This window comes from Sebastes umbrosus, chromosome 5 (assembly GCF_015220745.1).
Source record: "Sebastes umbrosus isolate fSebUmb1 chromosome 5, fSebUmb1.pri, whole genome shotgun sequence".
NCBI lineage: Eukaryota > Metazoa > Chordata > Actinopteri > Perciformes > Sebastidae > Sebastes > Sebastes umbrosus.
The window spans coordinates 34,634,520-34,657,831 of NC_051273.1; the positions used below are offsets into that span (position 1 = coordinate 34,634,520).

At 43.6% G+C, this 23,312-nt stretch overlaps 1 protein-coding gene across 5 annotated transcripts; it reads right to left on the reverse strand.

Annotated features, from left to right (window-relative positions):
- Positions 1-170: 170 nt before the first annotated feature.
- Positions 171-21,655, reverse strand: LOC119487943 (zinc finger protein 226-like). 5 transcript variants are annotated; one of them, XM_037769032.1, is made up of 4 exons: positions 9,158-9,279; positions 8,449-8,835; positions 7,403-7,526; positions 171-1,495 (listed from the first exon to the last, which is right to left on the reverse strand). In XM_037769032.1, the coding sequence occupies exons 2-4, from the start codon at positions 8,736-8,738 to the stop codon at positions 341-343; spliced, it is 1,569 nt and encodes a 522-aa protein (XP_037624960.1). In that variant the 5' UTR covers positions 8,739-8,835; positions 9,158-9,279; the 3' UTR covers positions 171-340. The 5 variants fall into 5 exon arrangements, with proteins under 5 accessions (XP_037624960.1, XP_037624962.1, XP_037624961.1 ...); XM_037769034.1 differs by having other exon boundaries at positions 8,449-8,665; positions 9,158-9,278; XM_037769033.1 differs by having other exon boundaries at positions 171-1,489; positions 8,449-8,796; positions 9,158-9,278.
- Between the last annotated feature and the right edge of the window lie 1,657 nt (positions 21,656-23,312).

Genomic DNA, 23,312 nt, shown 5'->3' on the forward strand with positions numbered 1-23,312 from the left:
TTTGGAAAGTTGTAGGATGCTCAAGCAGCTGTCCCTGATATCCATGTTCTGCACTAGTCCTTGTTTCCCTGAATCTCTATAACAGAGCTGTGATCCATAGTCACAAAGGATGCATTCATGGGAAATACGTCAGGTTGAAACAAACCACAATTTTCCTTTAAGATTTTTAAAATTCAGCCTCATAACGGAGTCCCACTGGGAAGTTTCTGGTGGTCCAAGTATGTAGTCATAGCCACGAAATCCGACATGAATTCACTGTTGGTCAGCCTTCAATGTGGAGAGAAGCTCAGAATATAACAACACAGCTATCAGGGCATGGGGAGGAGGCAGAAGGAAACGGTTAGCTAGGCTCTAAAAATGTGTGAAGATGTGTGTGGACTTTAAGGCTATCAGACCGAGAAAGAGTTTTACCACATTGGTCACACCAGTACGGTTTCTCTCCATTGTGAATGTGTTGATGTGTTTTTAGGTTGCCGGATCGTGTGAAAGCTGCCCCACATTCATCACAGCTGTAGGGTTTCTCTCCAGTGTGCATGCGTTGATGTGTTTTTAGGGTACCTGATGTAGTGAAAGCTGCTCCACATACATCACAGTTGTAGGGTTTCTCTCCAGTGTGAATGCGTTGGTGGACTCTAAGGCTACTCCCCTTAGTTAAAGTTTTCCCACATTGGTCACAGCTGTGTAGTTTCTCTCCAGTGTGAATGCGTTGATGTGTTTTTAGTTCACCTGATGTTGTGAAGGCTGACCCACATACATCACAGTTGTAGGGTTTCTCTCCAGTGTGAATGCGTTGATGTGTTTTTAGGGTACCTGATGTAGTGAAAGCTGCTCCACATACATCACAGTTGTAGGGTTTCTCTCCAGTGTGAATTCGTTGGTGGACTCTGAGGCTACTCCCCTTAGTGAAAGTTTTCCCACATTTCTCACAGCTGTGTAGTTTCTCTCCAGTGTGAATGCGTTGATGTGTTTTTAGGGTACTTGATGTTGTGAAAGCTGCTCCACATACATCACAGTTGTAGGGTTTCTCTCCAGTGTGAATGCGTTGGTGGACTCTGAGGCTACTCCCCTTAGTGAAAGTTTTCCCACATACATCACAGTTGTAGGGTTTCTCTCCAGTGTGAATGCGTTGATGTGTTTTTAAGGTACCTGATGTAGTGAAAGCTGCTCCACATACATCACAGTTGTAGGGTTTCTCTCCAGTGTGAATGCGTTGGTGGACTCTGAGGCTACTCCCCTTAGTGAAAGCTTTCCCACATACATCACAGTTGTAGGGTTTCTCTCCAGTGTGCATGCGTTGATGTGTTTTTAGGGTACCTGATGTAGTGAAAGCTGCTCCACATACATCACAGTTGTAGGGTTTCTCTCCAGTGTGACTGCGTTGGTGGACTCTGAGGCTACTCCCCTTAGTGAAAGTTTTCCCACATTTGTCACAGCTGTGTAGTTTCTCTCCAGTGTGAACTCTATGATCAATCAGTCCTCGTCTTCCTCTCTGTTTCTATAGAAACAGACAAACAGCGAGAGAGAGAGAGAGAGAGCTAGTCAGTGAGATGCCATGGTGGAGCGACCCATCTAGAATCATAAAGAACATTTAGAACATGTCTGTGGAAAATAACCCACAATGTTCCAGTAATTCAACAATCATGGGCACCAAGAAACACAAATAAGAAACTTAATAATACATAAAGGAAATATAATTTAAGGCAAATTGATCAACTAAAACAAGAACAACTAGAAGGGAAACTGAGAAAAGAGTGAGTTTGACAGAGGCCTACATAGAAAAGAAAAAGTCTAGACAAAGGGAACAAAGACAAGTTTTGACCTTGTGCTTTATTAAACAGACATTGCCACCACAGTGATTATTTGTGCATACTGTATGTGTTGTGATAACAACCAGCCGTGATCATGTCAGTGCTCGGATTAACTTCTTCACCATTCACCTCATAAGTGTAAAGTAGTCTTTAAATACTGACATTTTGAGTGAACAACCCTTTTTGAGACTTTATCAACGGTTCAGTTATTGGTCCCTGATCCCAGGGTGGTACCCCGTTATTATTAATGCTTATTAATGTCATTATTACCAATAATTGTATTTATATTAATTACCTTTAATATTTGCTAATAACCTAACCTGGTTCTACCTAATCCCAACACATCGGTGCCCCGTGTGAGGCTATCTAATACCAGATTTATTGCAATATTTATATTGTTTGCATTATTAATTTTTTCGGAAATTTAGATTTTTGAAAATTAATTTGCACACAATTTGCCAAGCATATAGTCAGTTGTGGTTTGTGGATTGCTTCAGTGTGTACTAGTGGTTAGTTCTTTTCCTTTCCTTTCTGCTTCAAATAGCAATTTGGCTTGCTGTTTGGTTTTGAAATACCTAAAACACTAACATAGCTATTACTCACCAGACGGGCTGAAGTCACCTCATTAACATCCTGATAGGATAAGAGTAACAACAGCCTTCAACACTTCAGGTCGAAGCCTCTCACCTGTGCATTTACAGCAGCTTCCATTAAAACAAAGACCACAGGGGTTGCCTTTTACTAGCTAAGTAAAATGAGTATCGAAGAGGCCCGGTGAGTCAGGAGCCGATTTCCCCAGGAGCCTCCTCAAGCTCTCCTCACAGGATAGAGAGAACCTTAATAGCTTTTATGCTACCACTTAGGATATTAAGCTGGCAGAGCAAGTGGATTATATCAACCAGCCGACCGGGAAACCACAGAGCACCATCCCGGATGTGCTCAGTCAAATAGTCCTGTATGATCGCAAAGCACAGAGCATCGGACACAGCTCGCTCAGCTGCAGAACAGCCACCAAGCGGCGGAGTAGGAGGTTTTGGCCAGCCAATTTGAGATCTTCAGAGCATGGGAAGATCATGCCCGGTCAGGCGAGGAGACTGACATTCTGTATGAACAGCTTCAGGTTGCCGAGCGAAAAGCAGAGTCCAGGCAAGAAAGAGCTCAGGACGGCCAGGTAAGTACAGCTGCTGACGTGTTTGTCGAAGAGTCACCTAACACTGACACTGTGACGGGTTCTGTTTCTGGCCCATTCGACCTAGCCGGACCTCCTCCAACCTTATCACCCTCGACAGCTACCGGGCACCAGTAACGGCCCACCCAGTGGACACAGGTTCCTTACCTTTCAGAAGTGCATCCCAATCCATCCTGAGCCGCACCACCTTGCAGTTTGACCGGACGCCATCCCCACCCTGGAAGGTCGGGATTATTCTCAAAGCATGAGTGGCTCTAGGCCCTCATATACTGACGTACGGTACACCCCGCATAGCTCGTGGCCTCACCGTGACCGGACTCTGTCCCCTTTGTGAAGGGGGAACAGTTGCCCTTGTTGTTATGGCGACCCAAGCGACTTTGGAGTTTCGGATGACTCAGGCGGTGCGTACCCGCCCTGAGAACAAGGCCTGCATAACAGTCAGATCGAGACCATTGTAAGAGATATAGAGCGCTTTGACCCAAGCAGTCGAGCGCTGCCCCCTTGACTTACCTCATGCTTCGTCAAGTGAGAAGCTTAAGTTTAAGCTGGAAGAATACGACTAGAAATGTCCATCGCTTCATGGAAACACTCTCACCAGAGACCTAAGATTGCTACTCATTACTCTCTGTCAAGCCCTGCGAGAAAAGTATTTGTCGTACAAAGACTAAGCTTCTGCCACTGTCTGCGCTTTCACTGTCATGGACAAAAGCATGAACCTCTGAGAGATTATTACAGGGACACAATGTCCCGGGTCTGGAGTAGGATTCAGATTCAGACAACTTTATTGATCCCAAGAAGGGCAATTCAATTTACAGTTTACTCAGCTACCACAGCTTAGGAACATACTTTTAAGTCTTTGTTCCTGCACAACCTCCATGGAAGTGTGTGTTACGACGTCACTATGCACAGTAGGTCAAACAATCTTAACATACAGGAGATCAGGAAGTATGCGCACATGGCATGGGAAACATATGTGCACCCTGCTATGAGGTACGAGGACAATACCAGAGTCCTGTGGATTCAGACCTCAGAAAGTACCTTGCTTGAAGGCAACGAAAAGCCTTGGGCTAGGATGAATGCCACGGCAACACCACAGGGGGCGCCGACCACCTCGCCAGCAGGGTAGTGGTAGCTAAGGCCACTTCCAGAAACAGACCAGACCAAGGCTACAAAGTACCTTCCCACCAAAAAGAAAGGTTCAGTTTCAGTGTAACCCCAAGCAAGAAGGTAAGTATAGATGTAAGGTCCCAAACCACCCCAGAGGGGAGGATTTGCAAGAACTTGAAAATCTGATCCGAAGATGCTTTAAGGAAGGGGTACAACAGTTTGGAATGGCCGGTCAACCTCCAGTGCTGCCACACTCTCCAAAGAAGCCCGACGTCAGTCCTCCGTCAACATGACCGGTGACTTTCACTGCTACGGTTTACTTCGTAAGCTGGGGAAGGGAACTAAGGGAGCCCACAACACTTCCTGAGACCGCCACACCTAACGTACCACACCCTTTACCCCTGACCTTCTTGGGCGACCATGTTCGCAAGGGTAACGCCTGACGCATATACACCTCAGTAGTCATAGGGGCCTGTATCAGCACCCTTCCTCTGCTTCTGAAATAAGCTTGGTGTGTTCCAGCAATTAGGCAGAGGTTGCTAGAGCAATGCTCCTCCTCAGTAAGCCGTTGCAAATTGAAACCTGCAACATAAGCATTACCAGCTACACACAGTCGCCCATCACAAAACGCGCTTGGGTTGGCATCACTCTTGAGGAGATAACTCTCTAGCATCCCATTTACATTTGTACTCTTGATACAAAACTCTTGCTCGTCGGTCAGGACCTCTTAGATCGACTGGCCCCTCTCATTGACCGCCACCGTGGACACATTTAGGCTCAGGTTGATGTCACGAAGCCACTTGGTCCTGCAGGCAGCTGGCCAGTCCCAGATGGACAAGTCGTTGTCATCCAGGGGTGCAGAGGACCCCTACCGATGCTCATGCCTCTCCCAGAGACTGATCCTGGCTCTGACCTGTCCATGCCACCCACTAGCCTGCAGCCGCCTCGGGTTGGCAAACCAAACTCGTTTCATGATCACAGGTCTTTTGTTTGCTCGCTGAAAAACACAAATTAGGCGCTGTACAGCCCACGTGTGGTCAGAGGCGTGCACCTCAATGGCACTGTGATCACAAACATGCTCCTAGCACTCTGGTCCCAGAGGTCCGCTGTCAGCCAAGACCTGTACCATGATTGGTGTCAACAGAATCCTCCACCAGCCTTCGCACAGCGAAGCCACAGCCTTCTTTCTGCGGAATTACCGCAGACTCTCTGACAACTGGAGTATGTGCCCTTCCCGTACAGATTGGGAAGGAACAGGTCATGCATTTTGTGAGTGTAGTTCCTCAACTCCACCCCCTGGTCTTCATAGAAGCGGACCTTCTTGTCAGGATTGGCGCCGAGCTGGACACAGTCAACAAGGTTCTGTGGTCCCAGGCTAGCGCCGAAAGTCATTCCCTGACCACTGAACTAGCTACGTCCGACGTGATTCAGGGGTGGACTTGGACTGAAATCCAGCCCGGGACTTTGAGATGGAGAGGGTCTTTATGTGAGCGCGCACCTAAGGGCATTTTTTGGCAGTTTTAACACTAATACAGCCACCCCAGCTGCCACCTCAGTATATATTTATAAAAAAGTTGTGCTGGTCGGAAATTCGCAAGAGCGAAACTCCAATGACAAGTGAATGCAGCAGCAGCGCCGTTTTCTATCGGCCCCGGCAGCTTTCTGCACAGATTATCCCGGTCCCGGCCGCACACGACTGCTCATGACTTTTTTTCCTCCTAAATGTGTGTGTAGGGTTGCCAACTTCCACTAGTAGAAATATAGAACGGCTGCTGATGGATGGTGGCGGGTTGTTTTGTGTTCAGTAATAGTTACTTGTGTTACTAAGGCTATAACTAAAAATTCATTCTGCTTCTGATTTTTGGGTGTGCCAGCTGCCTCTCTGGGTGGCAAAGGCACACCCTGGCACACCCGTGGCTACACCATAGCTCTTGAGGCCTCAGTAGGCTACATAACTACAGTACATTGTGCACAGAAACCTGCAGGTAAATGTCTGTCTGGCCTTGAATGAGGTGTCTCAACATTTAGGAAAATACACTTTTATTGATCATGATAAATTAACTGTTGTCTTATCAAACAGTGTTAATTTACTTAAATGCAATGACATTTTCAATGATAAAATAACTTACATTTATGACGTTTCTTTAAGGGAATGCGATCATAATAACATATAATGTTAATATCTCTGAGGGAATCTGTCAAAATTGTTTTATAGATCGACAGCTTTTGTGTGTCATGGTGGCCCTAATGCATGAAGAAGAAAACAATCGGTGCATGTTCTCATGTCCTCCTGCCAATTTCAAGTTTCCAATACAGATTTGTTGTTCACAATGTGGCATTATCAAGAACTCCTAGCAAGCATGTTGGTGCTGTGGGAACCAACGCACGGGCATCCATCACAGGGACGTCCCACATCAACATACATGGACGAACTGACGAGAGATGCTGGAAAGCCCATTTGAGGACAAACAGCACTACTGGACTCATCATGACACATTTTGTTAGATAAAAAACGTGTGGGGGAAGCCTCTGATGACAGAGGAAATGTGCTGCTTTAATGACACGAGTCAGTGCTGCCTACTAACCCAGAGTTTAAGCGCTGCTCCGGTTATGGCGGTCATGCTCGCTGCCCAAGCTCCAAATATTCCCTGTTGATTAATATGCCTATAGTTTGCTGTCTGTAACGTTACTGTGCGACACTCAGGTGAAGTTGCAGGACTGTTTTCCCTTCAGCGAATGATAATCCTGAATCAGTGATCAGCATTGCTTGCTTCATTGTTGACATCTAACCGCTGCATGTTGTTATAATCGTTGTGCTGACATCAGGTAAGTGAAAAGATTCTTGTTTATATGCTTTACTCACAGGGGTGTGAATTGACCTGGATATGAAGCGTCTGTAGTGCAAAATAATATAATGTTAGTTTCTAAAGAGATAAGACAGAGCCCTCTCCTCTCCTATAAAACATTCTTCAGCGGCGGTCGTATTTTATCAGCGGTGCTGCTGCTGGCATATAGAGGAAACACTGGTGAGGCTGCAGGTCGTATCCCCGCGGACCCTCCACCGCTTTATTCTTTCTCCCTTTGGCTTTGTTTTGGTTTCGGATATGACATCACGTTACTCAGACTACACAATAAAAGCGGTAACTTCCTTCTACCTGCACAGGTGCCATTTCTCACAGTTTTCAGTTTTGTGGGTAAAAACATAATTTTTATGTTTTTAAACAGTAATTTATTCAGTTATTGACTATTCCTTGTGTCTTTAGTGCCGTTATGAAGCCATGAAGTCATGAACACTGACCTGAACATCGGTGGGATCAGAGGACGAGCCTGCTGCTGGTCTTCTGAGGACCTTGTTGCTCCACTGGTCCGGGTTCTGCTGGTTCTCCTCTATTTCGCGCTTGTAGTGCTCCTGGTCCTGGTCTCTGTTTCAGAAAGTGTGATTAGTGTTTTATTTCCTCATTCATTCAGGCCGTATCGAAGGTTTACTGTGTGTCAGATATTAGTTTGTTACTCTGGACTGTCTAAAGTGACTCTTTTATGTGCTGTCAGTCATTTCTTTGAACATTCAAATATCACACAGCATCAAGTGGCCCTCAGCTCAGAATCAAACCTCTGCATGTCCTTCTTCTTTATAACACTGTGACTCTGAACACAGACATCTGTCAGTCTGTTAGAGCAGCTCCACTAAAATGTTTATTGCTCATAATGTGTAATCTCAGTTTAAACAGTAAAGATCAGTATGAAGCTCAGACACGTAGGATCAATGAATAATGATCTCTATCTGGTCTCACTGATGGAACATAACTCCTCTAATATTGTAGATGATCTGTTAATATTAATATCTGTTAATAGTGAGCAGGATGGTGGTGCAGCTGCAGAATGGAGTTATAAAGAGACTTTTTTAAATAGGCTGCGTATAGTCTGAACGGCTTTTAACAGCATTTCACTGACTGTCTTTAAATTGACGACATTTGTTGAAGTAGCTGAAATAAAGTCACTGAATGCTGAATAAATGTTTACTATTTAAAATTTACTCTATTGAACCTTTAAATCACCAAACACATTATTACTGGATCAGACTGGGAGCTTACTGTCAAGTCACATTAAAGCTGAATAAATCTATCTAAATGTAATGTAGGCTACAGTCTAATACAGTCACATTCACCACTTTATCATCCATTAAGGAAATGTCAGTCTGCTAAAAGATGAGTTCATGGACAACACTGAATTAAACTTTATTGTGTTATTGACACTTTTTAAAGAGACATGTGCACAGTCAGCATATACATGCATTAATATCTCTACGTGGACTGGATTCAGATGGAGGCTCTGCCTCTTATTTACCTGTTACCATGGTGAATCGTAGTATCAGAGCTCCATTGATGACGGCTGTTTTCATCCTCACATCTGATTGAACAAACTCTGATCAGCTGTTCTGGAACCGAAAACTTTTCCATCTCAGAGTTTGTTAAAGCTGCTTTCTGAAACGGGCTCCTGGTCCTGGTCTCTGAGATCCAGCAGGTCTCCACTCTGACTGCTGGACTCTGTTGTCCTGGACTCACACAGAGATATTCAGGTCCTGCTGTCTCCTCTGGTTTTACTCTCATCCACGTAATGCTGATAACATGGTCCATGTTAGCGTGAAAACAGCTGCAGCTCTTCTCTTGAGGAATGCTCTGGTTTCCATGGAAACTATCAAAGGTCACACAGAAAATCCTCAATGTGTGTGATCTGGTTAAAGAGACAGTTCACAGAGACAGGTTTGGACCAACTGTTTGGAGAAACACACTTCCTGTTTTACAAATGTTGAGGATGATTGTAGAAACGAAGCAAAGCGACTGAGACAAACTGAGAAACTCCTCTCAAACTGGACTAAAACACAAAGGAACCGGAAGTCCAATAAGATAACAGGAGCACACATTAAAGTGAGCTAAGGCTAACGCTAGCAGTTAGCCACACAGCAGCTAGCCGAAGCTAACAGGCTAACTAGCTGCGTGCTAACGCGATATTCAAGTTGATTTCCGGCTCAAAGAAACATTCTTAAAGTGTTTACCTGAGTGTGTGCGGGTTCACCTGCAGCTCTGCGCCTCTAAACGGATCAAATCTGCTCGTCAGCTAACGCAACAACTATCCCGCCGCCAGTCAGAGATCACAACTAGACAACCACACTTCCGGTTCAAGTACTTCCGGTCCGGTTTTTCACCTTAAAGTGAAAGAATGTCGCCACCTGGAGGTCAGGAGGGAAACTACAGGTACACATAGGATTTTACTAATCAACGTTATTATATTCAGTGTTGGAATGTAACTAAGTACATTTAGTACTTTAGTACTGTACTTAATTCAAGCTCCTTTTCTTCAGTATTTCCATTTCCTGCTACTTCCTACTTCTCCTCCACGACATCTCAGAGGGAAATATTGTACTTTTTACTCCACTACATTTATCTGACAGCTTTAGTTCCTTTACAGATGACAGTTTGTCATCCCCTTCCTGTCCAGTGAAAACCACGTATCTCCAGATGTGTTGATGTTGAATGTTTGTGGTAAATCTGTTTTATAGGACTAGTTGTTGGAATCCCTTAAGTTGCACACCCATGGGCCTGCTGCCTAGACTCATTAGGGTGGTCAAGGGAGCGATGGCATCTTCTGGGTTATCAAGTGCGTGCCCTCTTTCCTCTGTGTTTCGCTGATAGGCCCAAGACACCTCCAGAGGGTTCGGCAGTGATTCACGGCATCCCAGGTTCACCCAATGATATATATATTTATATATATATATATATATATATATATATATATATATATATATATATTTATATATATTTATTTATTATATTATGACCAATTTGTCATAACCCAGACTACTGAAGTATATATATGTAGTCAATTTTCTATGAACTTAATAAAGTCAAATAATACGGCATCAGAGGTAAAATCATTGCTTTCCTGTCGGGTCAGTGTTACAGGAACTCTTAGCCCGACAGTTAGCCTGCCCCGGACCAGGTTAATTTCCCAGCATCAGTTGCCATAGTAACTGAGCTTGAAACCTTATATTCAATTAAATTATTCAATTTAGAACGCCACCCAATTTAGGAAAAACAGGGAAAACCTCAAATGTAATATTAATTAGTTGAATTTCATAATCTCAGGGTTGCTACAGAGTTCTTGAGCATAGTGTACAGTGATTGGAGTTGTTTTATATACACACAAACACATCAAATAACCAAGTTCTTTATAAATTAAGTGTTTATTTGACTAACTACATGACTAAACTACTAACAGAAAATAAGTGAATAAATGATAAAAAAAGGAAAAAGGAATAGAATGATAATGGACGAATGAAGAGATACAGTGAATACAACGATGAACATAACTCGTTACATATTACTCCTCCCATGTAATAAACTACATTGATTTTTTCCGTTAAATTTATTTCACAGGATTGATAGTAATTAATTCGATCACATAATTAATTCTTCCCTATTTGACATCTGGGCTTTATCTGCTGCAGGCCGGTACCAAACACCTATATGATATAAACCACTGAATAAAACCTGATTAACTGAATTAAAATGAATTAATCAATTACACAACATAGATAAACCTTGTTATCATAACATTTAGGTATACAAACACTACAACAGACAGGCCTATATATGTATATATACAGCATATGTGTTAACAACATGACAGTTAGAATTCAACTTAGACAACATAAAACACATGAACACACGTAACAGTAAAAAAGGGTCAATTTGTGTATGGTTCACAAACAACGTTAAAATGTGTAATACACTTTAAGTAGATTAAAAACACATATTCAAAATATAGGACTAACTGAGGCATTAGTGTGCACCTAAATTTCTGTTTTACATCTCTGGGGACAGGTTAGAGCAGCCACATTGCCCGCGTAAGACGCGCGGCGCGGCTGCGTCTGTTCTGGAGAATTGAGGTCTCGCCTATTTTTGAAGATTGCCGCGCGCGTCTCACAGCAACAACAGACAGTGAGAAGTGATCTATTGACTGTATATTAACATCATACCCACTACATTACTACAGTTTCGATGTCCATCTGTAGACTTTTACGGAGATGAAAAAAAGTAAAGACTTTTTAAATCAACACTTCCTTCTTTCATTTCAAAATAAAAGCCCTCAAGCGTTTTTTCTATGGACAGTATTCCTTCACTTATTAACACAAGGCTTTTATTCTGAAATTTCAGCAGTCAGTGCTGTGGAACTTGCAGTGACTTGGAGAGCTCCATGATTTGATAAAGTATGGGGTTTAAATCAACACTTCCTGCTTTCATTTAGAAATAAAAGCCCTTTTTCTATGGACAGAATTCCTTCATTTGTTAACACAAGGCTTTTATTCTGAAATATGTGCCGGACAGTTTTTTTAGAACATGAATGAATATAGTACAGAGTTCTAATTGTGGATTATTACTATTATTTATAAATTACCACACGTTTCTTAACCTTTCTCGGCCTAAAATAAATATAAATGATATTTATAATGAAATGAAATGGCCATTAAAAGGCAAACTCTATGTAGAAAGAAATGGCTGACAGCAGCAGCAGACACGCAGCTGAAATGCAGCTGGTGTAAACGCCCGGCGCATGTATCACGCAGCCATCATGCCACACAGCCGCCACGCACTCCTGACAATCGTTGTGTATTCAGGCTGTAAGTCTTGTGGTTGTTTCTCCTCTGTGAGCTTAATCAGGCTGGTTGTAAATTAAGAATCTCAACAATTAGTGTCTGGGAGGTCAGGTAAAGTTTCTGGTAAAGTTTAACTGACTGAGTCAGTTAATTCGGAAAGTTGTAGGATGCTCGAGCAGCTGTCCATGATATCCATGTTCTGCACTAGTCCTTGTTTCCCTAAATCTCTGTAACAGAGGTGCTGAGTGAAAAGTTAGCGTGACCCATAGAGTCACAAAGGATGCATTCATGGGAAATACGTCATGTTGAAAACAAAACCACAATTAATGGACTTTAAGGCTATCAGACCGAGAAAAAGTTTGACCACATTGGTCACACTAGTGCGGTTTCTCTCCAATGTGAATGCGTTGGTGGACTTTAAGGTGACCAGACCAAGAAAACGTTTTCCCACATTGGTCACAGCTGTACGATTTCTCTCCAGCGTGAATGAGTTGGTGGGCTTTAAGGATACCATTCTGAGAAAAAGTTTTCCCACATTGGTCACACCAGTACGGTTTCTCTGCAGTGTGAATGCGTTGGTGGTCTTTAAGGGAACTATCCCGAGAAAAAGTTTTCCCACATTTGTCACACCAGTACGGTTTCTCTCCGGTGTGAATGCGTTGATGTGTTTTTAGGTTGCTATCCCGAGAAAAAGTTTTCCCACATTGGTCACAGCTGTACGGTTTGTCTCCAGTGTGAATGAGTTGGTGGGCTTTAAGGATACCATTCTGAGAAAAAGTTTTACCACATTGGTCACACCAGTATGGTTTCTCTGCAGTGTGAATGCGTTGGTGGTCTTTAAGGGAACTATCCCGAGAAAAGGTTTTCCCACATTTGTCACACCAGTATGGTTTCTCTCCAGTGTGAGTGCGTTGATGTGTTTTTAGGTTGCTATCTCGAGAAAAAGTTTTCCCACATTGGTCACACCAGTACGGTTTCTCTCCAGTGTGAGTGCGTTGATGTGTTTTTAGGTTGCCTGATCGAGTGAAAGCTGCCCCACATTCACCACAGTTGTAGGGTTTCTCTCCAGTGTGAAAGCGTTGGTGGACTCTGAGAATACTCCCTTTAGCGCAAATCTTCTCACATTGGTCACAGCTGTGTAGTTTCTCTGCAGTGTGAATGCATTGATGTGTTTTTAGGTCACCTGATGTTGTGAAGGCTGACCCACATACATCACACCAGTATGGTTTCTCTCCAGTGTGACTGCGTTGATGTGTTTTTAGGTTGCCGGATCGAGTGAAAGCTGCCCCGCATTCATCACAGCTGTAGGGTTTCTCTCCAGTGTGAATGCGTTGATGTGTTTTTAGGGTACCCGATGTATTGAAAGCTGCTCCACATTCATCACAGTTGTAGGGTTTCTCTCCAGTGTGAATACGTTCATGGACTCTGAGGCTACTGCCCTTAGTGAAAGTTTTCCCACATTGGTCACAGCTGTGTAGTTTCTCTCCAGTGTGAACTCTATGATCAATCAGTCCTCGTCTTCCTCTCTGTTTCTATAGCAACAGAGAGAGAGAGAGAGAGAGAGAGAGAGAGAGAGAGAGAGAGAGAGAGAGAGAGTCAGTCAGTGACATGCCATGGTGGAGCGACCCATCTAGAATCATAAAGAACATTTAGAACATGTCTGTGGAACATAACCCACAATGTTCCAGTAATTCAACAATCATAGGCACCAAGAAACACAAATAAGAAACTTAATAATATATAAAGGAAATATATTTTAAGGTAAATTAATCAACTAAAACAAGAACAACTAGAAGGGAAACAGGATGTCGTTAACAATTGAAATTGAGAAAAGAGTGAGATTAACAGAGGCCTTCATGGAAAAGAAAAAGTCTAGACAAAGGGAACAAAGACAAGAAAGACAAGTTTTGACCTTGTGCTTTATTAAACAGAAATTGCCACCACAGTGTTTATTTGTGCATACTGTATGTGTTGTGATAACAACTGGTCGTGATAGTGTCAGTGCTCGGATTAACTTCTTCACCATTCACCTCATAAGTGTAAAGTAGTCTTTAAATACTGACATTTTGAGTGAACAACCCTTTTTGAGACTTTATCAACGGTTCAGTTATTGGTCCCTGATCCCAGGGTGGTACCCCGTTATTATTAATGCTTATTAATAATTCATTATTACCAATAATTTGATTTACATTAATTATCTTTAATATTTGCTAATAACCTAACCTGGTTCTACCTAATCCCAACACATTGGTGCTCTGTGTGAGACTATCTAATACCAGATTTATTGCAATATTTCTACATAGTAATCCAGAATTATCAAGTTTGCATAAATTTTTCGGAAATTTAGATTTTTGAAAATTAATTTGCACACATTTTGCCAAGCATATAGTCAGTTGTGGTTTGTGGATTGCTTCAGTGTGTACTAGTGGTTAGTTCTTTTCCTTTCTGGTTCAAATAGCAATTTGGCTTGTGTCCAACGACCTAGCCTTGCAGGATGCAGTCGATTACTCTAGCCTGCGAAGGGAGGTACGGGCCAGCCAATTTGAGATCTTCAGAGCATGGGAAGATCGTGCCCAGTCAGGCGAGAAGACTGACATTCTGTATGAACAGCTTCAGGTTGCCGAGCGAAAAGCAAAGTACAGGCAAGAAAGAGCTCAGGATGGCCAGGTAAGTACAGTTGCTGACGTGTTTGTCGAAGAGTCACCTAACACTGACACTGAGACGGGTTCTGTTTCTGGCCCATCTGGCCTAGCCGGACCTCCTCCAACCTCATCACCCTCGACAGCTACCGGGCACCAGTAACGGCCCACCCAGTGGACACAGGTTCCTTTCAGAAGTGCATCCCAATCCATCCTGAGCCGCACCACCTTGCAGTTTGACCGGACGCCATCCCCACCCTGGAAGGCTGGGGATTATTCTCAAAGCATGAGTGGCTCTAGGCCCTCATATACTGACGTACGGTACACCCCGCATAGCTCGTGGCCTCACCGTGACCGGACTCTGTCCCTTTTGTGAAGGGGGAACAGTTGCCCTTGTTGTTATGGCGACCCAAGCGACTTTGAAGTTTCGGATGACTCAGGCGGTCCGTACCCGCCCCGAGAACAAGGCCTGCATAACAGTCAGAATGAGACCATTGTAAGAGATATAGAGCGCTTCAATTTACAGTTTACCCAGCTACCACAGCTTAGGAACATACTTTTAAGTCTGTGTTGACCGGTGACTTTCACTGCTACGGTTTACTTCGTAAGCTGGGGAAGGGAACTAAGGGAGCTCACAATGCTTCCTGAGACCGCCACACCTAACGTACCACACCCTTTACCCCTGACCTTCTTGGGCGACCATGTTCGCAAGGGTAACGCCTGACGCATATACACCTCAGTTGTCATAGGGGCCTGTATCAGCACCCTTCCTCTGCTTCCGAAATAAGCTTGTTGTGTTCCAGCAATTTTGCAGAGGTTGCTAGAGCAATGTTCCTCCTCAGTAAGCTGTTGCAAATTGAAACCTGCAACATAAGCATTACCAGCTACACACAGAATAAGTCGCCCATCACAAAACGCGCTTGGGTTGGCATCACTCTTGAGGAGATAACTCTCTAGCATCCCATTTACATCTGTACTCTTGATACAAAACCCTTGCTCGTCGGTCAGGACCTCTTAGATCGACTATCACCTCTCATTGACTGCCACCGTGGACACATTTGGGCTCAGGTTGATGTCCCGAAGCCACTTGGTCCTGCAGGCAGCTGGCCAGTCCCAGTTGGACAAGTCAGCTTCATCCAGGAGAGCAGAGGACCCCTACCGATGCTCTTGCCTCTCCCAGAGCCCGATCCTGGCTCTGACCTGTCCATGCCACCCACTAGCCCGCAGCCGCCTCAGGTTGGCAAACCAAACTTGTTTCATGATCACAGGTCTTTTGTTTGCTCGCTGAAAAACACAAATTAGGCACTGTACAGCCCGCGTGTGGTCAGAGGCGTGCCCCTCAATGGCACTGTGATCACAAACATGCTCATAGCACTCTGGTCCCAGAGGTCCTCTGTCAGCCAAGACCTGTGCCATGACCGGTGTCAACAGAATCCTCCACCAGCCTTCGCACAGCGAAGCCACAGCCTTCTTTCTGCAGAATTACCGCAGACTCTCTGACAACTGGAGTATGTGCCCTTCCTGTACAGATTGGGAAGAAAAAGGTCATGCATTTTGTGAGTGTAGTTCCTCAACTCCACCCCCTGGTCTTAATAGAAGCGGACTTTCTTGTCAGGCTTGGCGCCCAGCTGGACACAGTCAACAAGGTTCTGTGGTCCCAGGCTAGTGCCGAAAGCCATTCCCTGACCACTGAACCAGCTACGTGCCACCTGATCCAGGGGTGGACTGGGACTGAAATCCAGCCCGGGACTTTGAGATGGAGAGGGTCTTTATGTGAGCGCGCGCCTAAGGGCATTTTTTGGCAGTTTTAACACTAATACAGCCACCCCAGCTGCCACCTCAGTATATATTTATAAAAAGTTGTGCTGGTCGGAAATTCGCAAGAGCGAAACTCCAATGTCAAGTGAGTGCAAGTGAATGCAGCAGCAACAGCGCCGTTTTCTACTGGCCCCAGCAGCTTTCTGCACAGCTACTCCCTGTCCCGGACGCACACAACTGCTCATGACTTTTTTTCCTCCTAAATGTGTGTGTAGGGTTGCCAACTTCCACTAGTAGAAATATAGAACAGCTGCTGATGGATGGTGGCGGGTTGTTTTGTGTTCAGTAATAGTTACTAGTAAAAATTCATTCTGCTTCTGATTTTTGGGTGAGCCAGCAGCCTCTCTGGGTGGCAAAGGCACACCCTGGCACACCCGTGGCTACACCATAGCTCTTGAGGCCTCAGTAGGCTACATAACTACAGTACATTGTGCACAGAAACCTGCAGGTAAATGTCTGTCTGGCCTTGAATGAGGTGTCTCAACATTTAGGAAAATACACTTTTATTGATCATGATAAATTAACTGTTGTCTTATCAAACAGTGTTAATTTACTTAAATGGAATGACATTTTCAATGATAAAATAACTTACATTTATGACGTTTCTTTAAGGGAATGCGATCATAATAATATATAACATTAATATCTCTGAGGTAATCTGTCAAAATTGTCTTAGAGATCAACAGCTTTTGTTTGTCATGGAGGCCCTCATGCATGAAGAAGAAAACAATCGAAGCATGTTCTCATGTCCTCCTGCCAATTTCAAGTTTTCAACACAGATTTGTTGTTCACCATGTGGCATTATCAGCAATCGGCCACTGGAAAGCATTAATGCAGATCTCATGATCGTATATTTTTACTGAATATCGGTCAATATTCATTGGCAGTAAAACTTTATTTAACACTATGATGGTTAAACTGTGTGTGTGTGTGTGTGTGTGTGTGGGTGGGGTTGGTATCCAGCAAGCTCTGCCCTCTGCAGCGTGAGCGCGCATCCATGGCGTGCACGCAGACGAACGTCTTTCAACCGGTAACGGCTGGAGGGAGATGAGCAGCGGTCTGCATGAGACGGGGGCGGCTTCACCCACAGTTGCTTTCCCCGTGCGCTGTCGTTTTTTTCATTCAGAGAAAATGACTTTCCTTTTCCCGTCATGATATCTACTGTATGTGTACGCAGCATCAGCCTCACGTATCCAATCGGAGAGCAGACGGTCTGTGAGGTGAATTATCACGACGAGAGAAAGTAAAAAACTAAACAGAAATTCAACTAAAGTTAGTCTAACCTAGTTTTAAAATGTTGTTCCAGATGTTTTCATGTATGAAAAGAGCCCAAATGAACACTATAGGTGGACTACTGGATTACTATCAGCAGATTATTTAAACAGCGTTTGTAGAGGAATGATTATTGTCCCGAGCTGTTTGATCACTATCAGCTGTTTGATCACTATCAGCTGTTTGATCACTATCAGCTGGTTGATCACTATCAGCTGTTTGATCACTATCAGCTGTTTGATCACTATCAGGGGTTGATCACTATCAGGGGTTGATCTCTGTAATATTGATCTACTGTTTATACTGAAAATGAGGACAGAAGCAGCAGGTTAAACCACTGTTCATTTAACTTTGATAGAAGTTGGTTTATTATATTTTTGGTGAAATATTAAACTGCCTTGTATCTTGAGAACTGAATCAGCAGGTCCTGAAGCTGCACTTTTTATTATTTTCTAATAAAAGCTGTATGTATTTGCCATTAATTGTTGTTTACTTGTTTATATCCATAATTAATTTATCCCTGATTCCCTCACAAGAAAAACTTTGAGGAATCCTGACCTGCTCTGTCCAGTATCACATATTTATTTGACAGTCACACTGACTGAAGTTTTGGCAAAAAAAGTTACTGTATCGATTTCAAATCATTGAATCGTATCGCTCTAGATGAGCCAAATATCGTACTGAATCGTATCGGAACCATGGAAATTGTATCGTTGTAAAAACGTATTGTTACACCCCTAGAAGCATCTGTAACGGAAAATAATATAATGTTAGTTTCTAAAGAGATAAGACGGAACCCTCTCCTCTCCTCTCCTCTCATATAAAACATTCAGCAGCAGCGGTCGTATTTTATCAGCGGTGCTGCTGCTGGCATATAGAGGAAACACTGGTGAGGCTGCAGGTCGTATCCCTGCGGACCCTATCAGCGCTTTCTGCTTTCTACCTTCGGCTTTGTTTTGGTTTTAAACGGATATGACATCACGTTACTCAGACTACACAATAAAAGCGGTAACTTCTTTCTACCTGCACAGGTGTCATTTCTCAAAGTTTTCAGTTTTGTGTCGTTTAAACAGTAATTTATTCAGTTATTGACTCTTCCTTGTGTCTTTAGTGTCGTTATGAAGCCATGAAGTCATGAACACTGACCTGAACATCGGTGGTATCAGAAGATGAGCCTGCTGCTGGTCTTCTGGGGACCTTGTTGCTCCACTGGTCCGGGTTCTCCTCCATTTCGCTCTAGTAGTGCTCCTGGTCCTGGTCTCTGTTTCAGAAAGTATGATTAGTGTTTTATTTCCTCATTCATTCAGGCCGTATCGAAGGTTTACTGTGTGTCAGATATTAGTTTGTTACTTTGGACTGTCTAAAGTGACTCTTTTATGTGCTGTCAGTCATTTCTTTGAACATTCAAATGTCACACAGCATCAAGTGGCCCTCAGCTCAGAATCAAACCTCTGCATGTCCTTCTTCTTTATAACACTGTGACTCTGAACACAGACAGCTGAACGGCTTTTAACAGCATTTCACTGACTGTCTTTAGATTGACGACATTTGTTGAAGTAGCTGAAATAAAGTCACTGAATGCTGAATAAATGTTTACTATTTAAAATTTACTCTATTGAACCTTTAAATCACCAAACACATTATTACTGGATCAGACTGGGAGCTTACTGTCAAGTCACATTAAAGCTGAATAAATCTATCTAAATGTAATGTAGGCTACAGTCTAATACAGTCACATTCACCACTTTATCATCCATTAAGGAAATGTCAGTCTGCTAAAAGATGAGTTCATGGACAACACTGAATTAAACTTTATTGTGTTATTGACACTTTTTAAAGAGACATGTGCACAGTCAGCATATACATGCATTAATATCTCTACGTGGACTGGATTCAGATGGAGGCTCTGCCTCTTATTTACCTGTTACCATGGTGAATTGTAGTATCAGAGCTCCATTGATGACGGCTGTTTTCATCCTCACATCTGATTGAACAAACTCTGATCAGCTGTTCTGGAACCGAAAACTTTTCCATCTCAGAGTTTGTTAAAGCTGCTTTCTGAAACGGGCTCCTGGTCCTGGTCTCTGAGATCCAGCAGGTCTCCACTCTGACTGCTGGACTCTGTTGTCCTGGACTCACACAGAGATATTCAGGTCCTGCTGTCTCCTCTGGTTTTACTCTCATCCACGTAGTGCTGATAACATGGTCCATGTTAGCGTGAAAACAGCTGCAGCTCTTCTCTTGAGGAATGCTCTGGTTTCCATGGAAACTACCAAAGGTCACATAGAAAATCCTCAATGTGTGTGATCTGGTTAAAGAGACAGTTCACAGAGACAGGTTTGGACCAACTGTTTGGAGAAACACACTTCCTGTTTTACACATGTTGAGGATGATTGTAGAAACGAAGCAAAGCGACTGAGACAAACTGAGACTAAAACACAAAGGAACCGGAAATTCTCCACCATCAACCGCCTGCCCCGCCCCATTGCCCCCTCCCCCCACCCTGCCTCTGACCGCTGCACCAAGTTCCGAGATTTCTTCCAGGTTGATGCCATCTACCAACAGCTTCCGGCGCCTCACCCCACTCCTCCACATACACCACCGCCAAAGGTCAATGCTCCCTCCACTGCACCCCTGGCCCAGCCCTTTCTATCCTCCTTCGTCCCTGTGGATGCTCATCAAGTGGCTAAACTAGTCGCCAAGGCTAAGGCCTCTACCTGCTCCCTGGACCCCATGTCCACAGCCCTGATTAAGGCATGTCTGCCCGCCCTGTGCCCTACCACGGTTAACATCATAAACTCCTCCTTGGAAACTGGTACGGTCCCCTCCAGCTTCAAAATGGCCTCCGTCAACCCCAACCTCAAGAAGTCAGGTTTGGATCCTGAGGACCTAAACAGCTACCGGCCGATCTCCAACCTTCCTTTAATCAGTAAAATCCTGGAAAGAGCAGTTGCCGCCCAACTCCATCAGCATATGTCCAACCATGAACTATGAACCCCTACAGTCTGGATTCAGACCTCACCACAGCACAGAGACTGCCCTCATCAAAATCACTAACGACCTCCTCATCGCAGCTGATTCTGGCCACATCTCCATCCTCGTCCTCCTTGACCTCTCTGCAGCTTTTGATACAGTCTGCCACTCCATCCTCCTCAACCGTCTATCTGACCACCTAGGACTCACCGGAACAGCTCTCTCCTTGTTTCAATCATATCTCTCCAATAGAAAACAGTTCATCACCATCAGTGAGTCCAGCTCCTCCCCAGCCCCAGTCAACCAAGGTGTGTCTCAAGGCTCTGTACTTGGACCCCTCCTCTTCATCATCTACATGCTCCCCCTCGGTCAGATCATCCGCCACCATGGTCTCAGTTTCCACTCCTACGCCGACGACACACAGCTCTACCTCAGCACCAAGCCATCCACAAGCCACAAAGCCCTGGACAGGCTCCAGTATGTCCTGAACTAAGCTGCCAGGTTCTCACCTTCACTGGCTTCCAATTAAGTCCCGCATCACCTATAAACATTCTCACATACAAATCCCTCCATGCCCCCCAGTACCTAACCAACCTTCTCCACCCCTACACTCCATCCCGGAAACTACGATCCTCTGACACTGGTCTGCTCTCCACCCCCCACACCCGGCTGAGATCATTCGGCGACAGAGCCTTCAGCGTCGCTCTGGAACGCTCTCCCTCCTGAAATAAGAAATGCTTCATCCCTGGACACTTTCAAAAAACACCTCAAGCACCAGCTGTTCATCAAGGCCTCTGATCTCAGCTGACTGTTCCTACACATCACTCTTTTAATTACAGAGCTATAGTTTCTCCTCTGTGTTATTTATTAGTATGATTATCTGTGCCCCCTTTGTAAAGCGTCCTTGGGTTTCTGAAAGGCGCTATATAAGTCCAATTTATTATTATTAGAGTGAGCTAAGGCTAACGCTAGCAGTTAGCCACACAGCAGCTAGCCGAAGCTAACAGGCTAACTAGCTGCGTGCTAACGCGATATTCAAGTTGATTTCCGGCTCAAAGAAACATTCTTAAAGTGTTTACCTGAGTGTGTGCGGGTTCACCTGCAGCTCTACGCCTCTAAACGGATCAAATCTGCTCGTCAGCTAACGCAACAACTATCCCGCCGCCAGTCAGAGATCACAACTAGACAACCACACTTCCGGTTCAAGTACTTCCGGTCTGATTTTTCACCTTAAAGTGAAAGAATGTCGCCACCTGGAGGTCAGGAGGGAAACTACAGGTACACATAGGATTTTACTAATCAACGTTATTATATTCAGTGTTGGAATGTAACTAAGTACATTTAGTACTTTAGTACTGTACTTAATTCAAGCTCCTTTTCTTCAGTATTTCCATTTCCTGCTACTTCCTACTTCTCCTCCACGACATCTCAGAGGGAAATATTGTACTTTTTACTCCACTACATTTATCTGACAGCTTTAGTTCCTTTACAGATGACAGTTTGTCATCCCCTTCCTGTCCAGTGAAAACCACGTATCTCCAGATGTGTTGATGTTGAATGTTTGTGGTAAATCTGTTTTATAGGACTAGTTGTTGGAATCCCTTAAGTTGCACACTCATGGGCCTGCTGCCTAGACTCATTAGGGTGGTCAAGGGAGCGATGGCATCTTCTGGGTTATCAAGTGCGTGCCCTCTTTCCTCTGTGTTTCGCTGATAGGCCCAAGACACCTCCAGAGGGTTCAGCAGTGATTCACGGCATCCCAGGTTCACCCAATGATATATATATTTATTTATTTATTATATTATGACCAATTTGTCATAACCCAGACTACTAAAGTATATATATGCAGTCGATTTTCTATAAACTTTAATGTTTGGACTGATAGTGGTTTATAAAGTCAAATAATACGGCATCAGAGGTAAAATCATTGCTTTCCCGTCGGGTCAGTGTTACAGGAACTCTTAGCCCGACAGTTAGCCTGCCCCAGACCAGGTTAGTTTCCCAGCATCAGTTGCCATAGTAACTGAGGTTGAACTATGTTGAATATGCTTGATGGAACTGGATCAACAGAAGCAGACAAAAACAATAATGGGAACACATCTGTAATAAATCATAACTCAAGGCTCACATACTCTCTTTTTGGTGCTTTTGACCATATCTATGGCTCGGGCGTGTAGCCTTATTGCATGGAGCAGATTAATGACCAATCATTCATTATAATCAGAATATGTATCTATAATTAATAAATCACAATTATGAATCATAAACCCCTGAATTGTTGCAAAAGGTGAAGGAGAGTGATGACACTCAGCTACAGCTGTCATACACAATTAGTTTTAATATCAGTATGCAACTTTATATTCAATTAAATTATTCAATTTAGAACGCCACCCAATTTCGGAAAAACCTCAAACTTTGATATTAATCAATTGAATCTCATCTCAGGGATACCACAGTGTTCTTGGGGATAGAGTGCAGTCATTGTAATTGTTTTATATACACACACACATCAAATAACCAACTGTTTATTTAAATAACTACATGACTAAACTACTAACAGAAAATAAGTGAATAAATGATCAAAAAAAAGAAAAAAGGAATAGAATGATAAAGGATGAATGAAGGAATACAGTGAACACAACGATGTACATTTATGAATAGAAACAAATCAAATGTGACCAGGTAAATTCAGTGACTGATATCTCTTCATTAAATTTGTCGCTTGACGTTTACGCGTATCAGTTAAAATGAGTTTTAGGTATTAATGCACCGTTCAGAAGTTGAGAGTTTAAGAAGCACCAGGGAAGATTGTGAAGCAGTTTCTTATCCTAAACTGAGGGATGAGCCTAATT

What these genes read in the sequence shown, in the direction of transcription:
- LOC119487943 (XM_037769032.1), bottom strand. Translation starts at nt 8,738, where the DNA reads ATGGACCATGTTATCAGCATTACGTGGATGAGAGTAAAACCAGAGGAG. An exon ending in ACGATTCACCATGGTAACAG is followed by an intron (nt 7,527 to 8,448) that starts GTAAATAAGAGG and finishes TTTCTGAAACAG; the next exon opens with AGACCAGGACCAGGAGCACT. An exon ending in CTGATCCCACCGATGTTCAG is followed by an intron (nt 1,496 to 7,402) that starts GTCAGTGTTCAT and finishes CTGTTTCTATAG; the next exon opens with AAACAGAGAGGAAGACGAGG.